At 48.5% G+C, this 9838-nt stretch overlaps 1 protein-coding gene across 1 annotated transcript in view; it reads left to right on the top strand.

The window, feature by feature from the left end:
- The window catches only part of LOC103602092 (calsequestrin-1), an 11591-nt gene extending 4921 nt beyond the window's left edge, over positions 1-6670 (top strand). Inside the window, exons 4-11 of the mRNA XM_008586515.1 lie at positions 1116-1227; positions 1590-1663; positions 2022-2152; positions 3303-3348; positions 3794-3848; positions 4072-4172; positions 4835-4909; positions 6039-6670. Of these exons, the coding sequence (XP_008584737.1) occupies positions 1116-1227; positions 1590-1663; positions 2022-2152; positions 3303-3348; positions 3794-3848; positions 4072-4172; positions 4835-4909; positions 6039-6185 (741 nt within the window). The 3' untranslated portion in view covers positions 6186-6670. The remainder of the gene's footprint in view (positions 1-1115; positions 1228-1589; positions 1664-2021; positions 2153-3302; positions 3349-3793; positions 3849-4071; positions 4173-4834; positions 4910-6038) is intronic.
- Positions 6671-9838: the final 3168 nt, after the last annotated feature.

Raw genomic sequence — 9838 nt, 5'->3', positions numbered from 1 at the left:
GATGCACCACACACATGCACCACACAACTCATCACACACATGCACCACACACTCATCACACAAACGCACTGCACACACCACACACACACACCACACACTCATCACAGATGCACCACACACATGCACCACACACTCATCACACAGATGCACCACACACATGCACCACACAACTCATCACACACATGCACCACACTCATCACACACTACACATACCCTACACAATGCACCAAACACACACACCGCACACTCATCACACACATATACCATACACACACTCCATACACATTTACCACACACCACATACATTCACCACACACACTACACACACCACATATGTACCACACACACCACACACAGTACACATTCACACCACACACACTGCACACACCCCCACACATACACACATGCATCCCACATACACACCACATACACTACACACACACACACACACACACTACACATACCACACATGCCAACCACACACATGCGCCACATCCAGCCCTTTACTACACACACCATACACATCCCACACATACACACATGCATCCCACATACACACCACATACACTACACACACACACACACACACACACTACACAGACCACACATGCCAACCACACACATGCGCCACATCCAGCCCTTTACTACACACACCATACACACACTACACACTCATATTACACCCCCCCACACCACACACACCCACACATAACACATAAATACACACACAATAACACACACCCCACACACATTACACATCACACACTACACACACACACACCCTCCCACAAACTACACATGCACCCCACATACACAACACACACAACACATACCACACACACTACACACACACTGTAACCCACATACACCCTCCCACAAACTACACATGCACCCCCACATACACAACACACACAACACATACCACACACACTACACACACACTGTAACCCACATGCACCACACACATACACAACACAGACAACACACATACACACTCTCTCTACATCTAGCCCCCTCTCCCAGTTCCCCAGCCTTCTTCTCTCTAGATCCTTCTCTCTGGTTCTACCAGTGAAAATAGAAACTCACTCTCTTCCTTGAACGTCCTGCTCTTCCAGGTCCTAGAGGACCCTGTGGAATTGATTGAAGGTGAACGAGAACTGCAGGCCTTTGAGAATATTGAGGATGAGAACAAACTCATTGGCTACTTCAAGAGCAAAGACTCAGAGCGTGGGTAGCCCTCTGACTCTGCTGTACCTCTGTATGGATCCCCCATCTCACCCGTCCTACAGCCCCTTCACCGGCTGTCTCAGCATCTCCACCTAACTCCCTGCCCCTCTCCTTCCCCTGCCACGGTCAGCTCCATCTGCTGCTCTCATCTCCGTGCTCTGGAGCATTCCCAGAAAAGCACGTCCAGCCTTCCACCTTCCCCCGACTATAGCACTACTGTATTTTACCCATTCTCAGAGCACTAGAGGGGGTGTGTCTCAAAATGAACCCCACCTGCCAAAGAAAAACTGGGGAGAGGGAGAGGGGAATTACTCGCTGGCAGACACTGGTTTCCCCAAGCCTGACTCTACGTTCCCCCTCAGATTACAAAGCCTACGAGGACGCGGCCGAGGAGTTCCATCCCTACATCCCCTTCTTCGCCACCTTCGACAGCAAGGTTCTCACCCACCCCCTGGCTGTACTGGGTCCCCTTCATGCCCCTAAGCTGCCTCCAGCCTCCTCTTCCAGAATCGGTGGGGACCTGGGCCCTTCCTGCACACTGATAACCCCACCCCGCCCCAGGCTCCTCCCACCCAATAGATGTTAGAGCCAAAGAGGGGCTTTAGATTAACCTACCCCCCTCTCCTGTTGAACTGAAACCCAGAGAAGTTAAGATATTTGCCCAATGTCACAGTGGCAGTGACAAGGACTCAGGTTGTCTGACTCTTTTCCTAATATTTATTCCCCCATAATACTGCTTCTCACTGTGACCCTGTGTCCCCTGCTCCACTCCCCTCCTGCCTCCTCCCCCAAAGGTGGCAAAGAAGCTGACCCTGAAGCTGAACGAGATCGATTTCTATGAGGCCTTCATGGAAGAGCCTGTGACCATCCCAGACAAGCCCAATAGTGAAGAGGAGATTGTCAACTTTGTGGAGGAGCACAGGAGGTGGGGGTCTGAGTGGGGTAGGCTCCTCCTTGGGCTAGAACACCAGTCTGTGACATGGGCTGGGGGAATCTCAGCCAGCAAGGAAGGTGGTCTCAACTGGAGATGAATGCACCTCTGGGCACCAGCGCTCACTGATACACTAATAATTTTGCATGATATTTTGCACCCCAGTACTTAGCCATGAGCCCTGCACAGAGAAGGTCCTCCATAAATGTGTATAGTTCACTGTGATGTTGATTGTGATTTAAATAATCTGTCAACAAACAAGTGTTGACTGACTGTGGTCTGCCAGGAACTGCAAGGTGCTTTCTGTCTCTGTTATTAACTTACTCCTTTTAACAACCTCAGTGAAAGAGGTTCCGTAAGTAGTGTCAGAACCCTGATCTGTCCCATGTTCTCTCTAATATATTACCCTACACCAATAGTTCTCAACAGGGTTGGGGGAGGGAGTGGCGAGGAGGAAGGAGGATTTTGCCTTCCAAGGGATATTTTGGCAATATATCCGGAGACGTTTTTGGTTGTGAGGAGTGCTTCTGGTATTTAGGAGCTAGAGGCCAGGGATACTGCTAAACATCCTGCAGTGCACAGGACAGCACCCAACAATAGAGAGTTATCCAACCCCAAATGTTAATAGTGCTGAGGTTGAAAAACTGCCCTCCGCTCACACACAATTCTCTTCACAGTATTCCACAACTAGAAATACCCATTCATCAGAATAAATACTACTTACTCTCTCTCACCCTCTCCCAGTAGATTATGCCCCCTTCATCAGGGCAGGTACAAGTTTGCCTGGTTCAACTCTACCCAGCACTTAGCACATTACTGAGAATATACCAGGCACACAATTTTATTGAGTGAGTGAATGAATATATAAATGTATGGATGACTACCCAGATGTCCATTTCTTACCTTTCTACCAAAAGTCTCTCTTCCAGCCCCCTTGTCCACCATCCCCTCCCCCACTGCTTTAACCATTCAGTGATCTGGGCATGGTGCCCAGAGCTTAGACTTTGCCAGATGGCTTTGTTCTGGGCTACAAGCTGTCTGTGCCCTGGGCCTGACCCAGAGGCAGCCTCTGCTATGGGGACCCTCTGGAGGGGGGCTGTCCTTCTCACTCACTGAGTATTGCCCTTCTGACTGTCTCTTCCAGGTCAACCCTGAGGAAACTGAAGCCTGAGAGTATGTATGAGACCTGGGTGAGTGCCCCCAGCCAGGGCAGGCCCGTGAGGAGCATGGGTGGCTGAAGACTCAAGTCCTAGAAACATCCCACCCTGCTGCTCCTCATGCCCACTGTTAGGAGAAACAGTGCACCAGCAAAAGTTGAAGGTTTTCTGATCTGAAGACCATGTCAGGAATTGGGAGACAGACATAAGTGGATGAAGATGACAAGGGAGGAGACCCAAGCTCTGGGGATAAAGGGATTATCCAGAGGAGGTGTGGGGGCCATGGAGCTGAAAGGGACAGTGTCACTTGGAAAAGGGTCAACATCACAAGAATATACCTGGTTCAGAAGCTGGATTTCCACAAAATTGAGGTTCAAGGAACATCTAGGATCTGTTCTGGGTTTTCCAACTTCAGAGAATATAACAGTAAGGTTTCCTTCCCCACCCCCACTCTGCTCTTCCTCTCACCCCCTAACAGGAGGATGATCTGGATGGAATCCACATTGTGGCCTTTGCAGAGGAAGATGATCCTGGTGAGGGAGGAATACTGGATTGGATTGGGGGGAAGGCAGAGGGAGGCAGGTATGTTTGTTGGAGCATAGGCCTCACTTGAGAGGCATTCCTGGGAATTTGCAAGCAGCCTGGGGCTAGACATGTGGAGTTGTGGGAGCAGGGAAATAGATCTGGACTCCAACTTCCCCTGGGTCCCTTTCCTCTCTACCCCACCTCATACTTCTCACTTGTGTTCCCTCCAAGATGGCTACGAGTTCTTAGAGATTCTCAAGTCTGTGGCCCAAGATAACACTGAAAATCCTGATCTTAGTATCATCTGGATCGACCCTGATGATTTCCCCCTGGTAAGAGGCACAGCTCAGGCACTGCTATCCTAAGGTGGGCCTTAGACTGTGGCACCTTCTTAGCCAGAGCTTTCTTTCAGAGTTCCTATACCCCCTCCTAGCTGGAGGGCTCTGGGAGGTTATACCTGTTGCATGCTCAAGGGCACTGTAGGCATGGAGAACATCCTGAGCAAGGGAAACAGGATGGGAAGTGAATCACATGGGACACAACACTCGATTCCCAAAGCAGGGCTGGGCAGGTAACCCATGTGCCAGGGCCAACTCCTAGCAAAAACCAGAGGTCTGGTGAGCAGATGGGCACAATAACCCTGCACACAGGTGTACACACTCAATCACAGAAGCACTGCATAGAGATTCCATGTCCCAGAGGATGGTTTTGTTCTCAGCCGAATACCCAACTCCTAGCACTCATTGTTGAATGAGCAACTGAGTGAACAAATAGAAACGTGAGAAACTTTCTGATACTTTCACATTGGGATTTCTACTCTTTCGCTGCTTACCTCTACCCACTGTCTTCAGGCCCTAGAGCTGGACCTGTCCCCCATCGACTGCCAATTGATGCTGTCCCCTCTCTTTATCCCTGGGCCAACCCTCACACTCACCCTCTTGGACTCATGTGTTTTTAGACTCCATTAAGTTGCTATATTTTGGTCTCTCTGCAGCTAGTCCCATACTGGGAGAAGACGTTTGACATTGACTTGTCAGCCCCACAAATAGGAGTCGTCAATGTTACTGATGTAAGTTTCCCTCCCTTATCCCTGGTTGACCCCAACCCTGACAGCATAGGTAGCTCTCCTCCCCTCTGCTAACGAGAAATTAAGCCCTTTCTAGAGGAAGTAGACATGCCTGGTCTGAGGGTCTGAACATGCCCCTGCCCTTATTTGTTGGAACAGGTTGCTCATCCTTCAAGGCCCAGTTCAAATCCTTTCTTCTCCATGAAATCTTTCCAGATCTCCCATATGGCATTATTCCCTCCATGGCACTCCCAGAGCTCATTTGGCCTTGAGAACATGACTTCTACATGGCTGTTTATGTATCTTGTTTGTCTCTTCCAGCAGACTTTGAGCTTTTTGAGGGCAGAAGTCTTCTCATGCCCACACTGTAGGTGCTTCAGAAATATTTGTTGAGTTGAATTGAATAAGCCAGTCTCTGCTTTCATAGAGTCCTCAGTCTAATTGGGGAGGCAGGTATTCATTCCATCAAGGCCGGATCTGATAAACTTTATGATAAAGATACAAATAAAATGCTAGAAAGGCACAGAAATTAAAGTGATTTCTGCTTGAGAGATCAGGAAAGAGTTTAAGAGAAAGTCGCATTTAAAATGGAGATTGTACAATGTATAGGATTTCAACAAGTGGTGATTAAGGAAAGTCATTTCCAAACTGAGAAAAAAGCAAGATCAAAAGGTCGAAAGTAGGAAAATGAATATCAGGTTTAGGAAAGGGCAAGTAGGTTTTTATGGCTTCAGAGTCTAAAGATCACTGAAAATGGTACTGGGACTGGAAAAGCAGGTTATGAAAAGCCTTGAATGCTGAGGAGTTGATAACTTTATTCTATAGGCCATGAAGAGCCACCAAAGGTTTTGCATCAAGGGCATAATAGAGAGATCAGTTTTAGGAAGCTCAGTGTGGTAAAAGCATGGAAGACAGACTGAAGGGAGAAGGTCTATTTGTCAATCTAGCTTTTCTCTCCACTCCCACCTGCCACTAGTCTAACCTAGACTTTCACCTGGACAGTTTCCTGGCCAAGACAGATGAAAGGAAGGGACAGAGGATGTAGCAAAGGATGTAGAGTCCAGTGAGTGGGAGGACAGGTCCAAAGACCCTGGTCAGACTTAGCTTCCTCCCTGCCTGTGCTGTCTCCTAGGCGGATAGCATATGGATGGAGATGGACGATGAGGAAGACCTCCCTTCTGCTGAGGAACTAGAGGACTGGTTGGAGGATGTACTGTCAGGCGAGATCAACACAGAGGACGATGACGACGATGACGATGATGACGACGATGATGATTAGTTGCTGTGACAACCATCTTCCAGCCCCACCTGCGCTCCTCACGTTCCCTCCCACCTTCCCTGTCCTTCCCCAAGCTCCTCCAGGGACACTAGGTCATTCTCTGCCACAGGGCCAGCTGGGGTCCATATGCTGGGTGCTGAGACCCTAATCCCCATCATCTGATGAGCTACTTTTCCCTGCTTGCTCATCTGACTTGTTTCTTATCCCATAACTTACCTGTGTCTCTTATTCGTTTCTTCCGTCATTTTCCCCATACTCTTCTTGTGATTCTCCTCTTGCTTTATCTATGGGCCCCATCTCTCTTCTATTCCCTCCATCTGTGCGCAGCCTTCCCTCACTCTGTCAAATCCTATATCCTTCTGACCATCCTGTCCCTGGCCAAGAGGAAGGGAGGGTACTGTGTTTGGGGCTGTGTCTCAGCAATCTCTCATTAATGTATTTGGGTCAAACGAGAGGCCTCAATAAATATGTCTGGGGCAGCATGAGCAAGTGTCTCTTGATGAATTCTCACCCCTGTGGCAGGAGGCAGGAGGCCAGAGGACGGGGATTTGGGTGTGGGTGTCTTGCTGGGAATGAGCTAGGACAAAGTGATAGGAGGGGGTTGCAGCTCCATCCAGGCAGTTATCCCAGAGAAGCCTTGATTATTTATCTGCTTCAAGTCAACAAGCCTTTTCTGAACACACAGTGTTTGTCCAGCCCTGCTGGTAGGCTCTGGGAGAACAGAGAGTGCCAGGCCTGTCCCTGCTCTTGAGCTGATTAGCCTTACTGAGATGTCAAGACAAGCACACCAAACAATTGAAGAAAGATACAAAGCAATATGTAATTAAGTGATTATGTGCCGCTTGATAGCACCCTCCCTGCAGCTCTTATTTGAACATCAAGTTTGAGCCCCAATTATGCTTCCTTGGTGAGGCTTTCCCAGAGGTTGCCCCTCCTGCGGTCCCCTCCTCTGGGTTCCCACTGCACTTGCTGTGTACACCTCCATTCTAGTACTCAGCACATTCTATTATAGTTCTTCATTTACATGTCTGTCTTCCCCACTAACTGTAAGTCTCTTGAAAGCAGGAACCCAGGCTTTTTTTGTGTGTCCACAGAGTCTGGCACACAAGAAGTTGTCTGTAATAAATGCTTCTTAAAAGAACAAATGAAATGGGCCGGCCTCGTGGCTCACTCAGGAGAGTGCAGCGGTGGTAGCGCCGATGCCGTGGGTTTGGATCCTATATAGGGATGGCCGGTGTGCTCATGGGCTAAGCATGGTGCAGACCACACCGTGCCGAGGGTTGCAATCCCCTTACCGGTCAAAAAAAAAAAAAAAAGAACAAATGAAAGAACAGAATGTACTCAGAAGAGAGAGATCAGAGTGGGCTTGCTGACTTCATAAAGGAAGTAAACCTATCGTAGGTCTTAAGTTGAGGAATGGGATTTGACTGTAGGAAAAGGAGTTGGGGAGGGAATATTTCAGTCGGTGAAAGCATCAAAGGCACTGGCAGGATGTGTTTGTCACATTGGAGGCATAGAGACCAGACACATGAGAAGAGAAATTCAAGTTGTCACAGGAGGTTGGGTAAGCATAATGGGGCTGGGTTGCAGAGGTGTTTGAATTTAATCCTGTGAGCTGGGTAGGACAGGCAAAATTTACTCCGGTAGCAATGAAAAGTATAGATATGGGGAGGAAAGATGATGCAGATGCCAGAGGCAAAGACCCTAACTCATAATCAGAGACTGTTATAATAATTGGAGTGAAGCTGATAGTACATGGTGGTGGAGTACAAGTGGTAGTCATGGGAATGGAGAGGAGATGTTGGGTTTTGTACAGTGGAGATCCCCAGACCTGCTCCTGCTGGAGTTTTTGGCAGGAAGGACCCACAATCTCTGCAGGATAGGCCCAGGCTGGGGTAAGCGTAAAGGAGTCGGGGAGTGGGAGGACCAAGCAGCTGAACAAGACCATAAAATAATAAACATTATACATCTTCCATGCATCAGATGTAAAGGTGTTGCTGGGAGACTTGATTTCTAAGTGTGGAAAGATGAGGCCTAAGGTTAGAGGAGTTTCCTTTCACAGACAAATCCAGGAAGTGTCCCTAGAGAAAATGGCAGGAGCATAGAGAGTAAAAACCATGTATTCATCAACTTGTACCCATTTAATAAATGTTTAATAAGTAGTATGGGCACTAGGCTAATACAAAACAAAATTACTATCTAGCATAGGTCAGTGGAAGACCCTGGACTAAGTAATAGCTCCTATTTTTTTAAGCACCCATGTATCTATGCCAATCCCTAGAGATTTACTATTTTTGAATCTCAGAAGAGCCCTATAAAATAGGTACTGGCATCTCCATCTTACCTGAGAGGACACTGAGGCTCACAGGCATAACTTGCCCAAGGAAGGAGTGGAGCTAGCATGAAGCCCAAGTCCCCTGTGCCTTGTTGCCTCCAGGAGAACTGAGCCTTTCACTTAGAAGCTACATGACTGTAGATAAGTCATACAGTTTCTCTGAGTCTCAAAGAAGGGTCAACAAAAGGGGTTTTGGCCCTACGACACAGAGCAAATGATATATATATATATATATATATATATATATATATATATACTGCTGTATATATATATGATATATATATATATATGTGTATATATATATATACAAAGGCAAATTATGAGGGTGTGTTACTGTCAAAGGGGCAGTGGCAGGGCATGCTGGGGAGAAGAATGGCAAAGAGAAGAGCTGTGAAACCCGAAGCAGTAGGAGCCTGAGCCTCTTCTAGGGGCAGTGTAGAACCAAGAACAGAGGGGCTCATCTGAGGCTTCCAGGGGAGTCCCTACCAAGCTGGAACGGAGGTGAGATGGCCCAGACACGGAGGGTGATTAGATCTCTTCCCATGGCCAGACTCTGCCAAAATTGAAGCGAGACCCCTTAGGCTGGAGATGCTTCTCCAATTCTTCCTTCCCTCTTTCAGTCTGGCTGAGAATCTGGGGGAGGAAAGTCCCTGGGGTGGAGGGGAAGTGAGAGCTGCCACGCTGGGCCTGGGCAGAGGGGCAGAACTAGGAGAGAGAGCTAAGTGTGGCTGTGCAAGTTGTCTATATTTGCATGCTGAGCTCACTGCTGCTCTTTTTCTCCTCAGAAAATAAAATTACATCATGGTGGGGGGAAGGCGAGAAGGGGGGTAAATTTGGGAAAAGTGACAGGAATACAAAGGGGCACGCTGGCGTCACACTGGAAAGAGAAGATCCAAGGCTTCAGGTCAAGTAAAGGTCTTCTTGCTGCCGCCTGCCCCTGACGCCGTACCTCCACTCCCAATGTGGATAAGTCTGGTGTCATTTACTACTGCTTCCCTGACCCATAAGAAAGGGAGAGAGGTTTTTCTAAATACCAGCGCAAGCAGCTAAGAGAACCCAAAGGCCTTCCAAACCCCTAAGCCCAAACGAACTTTGTGCATTCCAGGGGTCCCAGCCACCCTGGTCATCCAAAGGTCAAAAGGGGAGGAGGGTGTCCCATCGGTAAAGAATTAAATTTGAGAATTGTTTCGCAGTTTGAGGGGAAGAAACACCGTCCCTAACACTGGCCCTCCGCCCCATTCTGTCCCCCGTCCTAGGAGCCTTCCAGAACCCCAGCCCCTCGGTCCCCGCCCCCTCCTGCCTCCCTACCCCTCCCCGC

Source organism: Galeopterus variegatus, unplaced genomic scaffold (genome assembly GCF_000696425.1).
Source record: "Galeopterus variegatus unplaced genomic scaffold, G_variegatus-3.0.2 Scaffold4010, whole genome shotgun sequence".
NCBI lineage: Eukaryota > Metazoa > Chordata > Mammalia > Dermoptera > Cynocephalidae > Galeopterus > Galeopterus variegatus.
The sequence above is the reverse complement of the archived record's forward strand: the minus strand, read 5'-3'. Positions and strand labels throughout refer to the sequence as shown.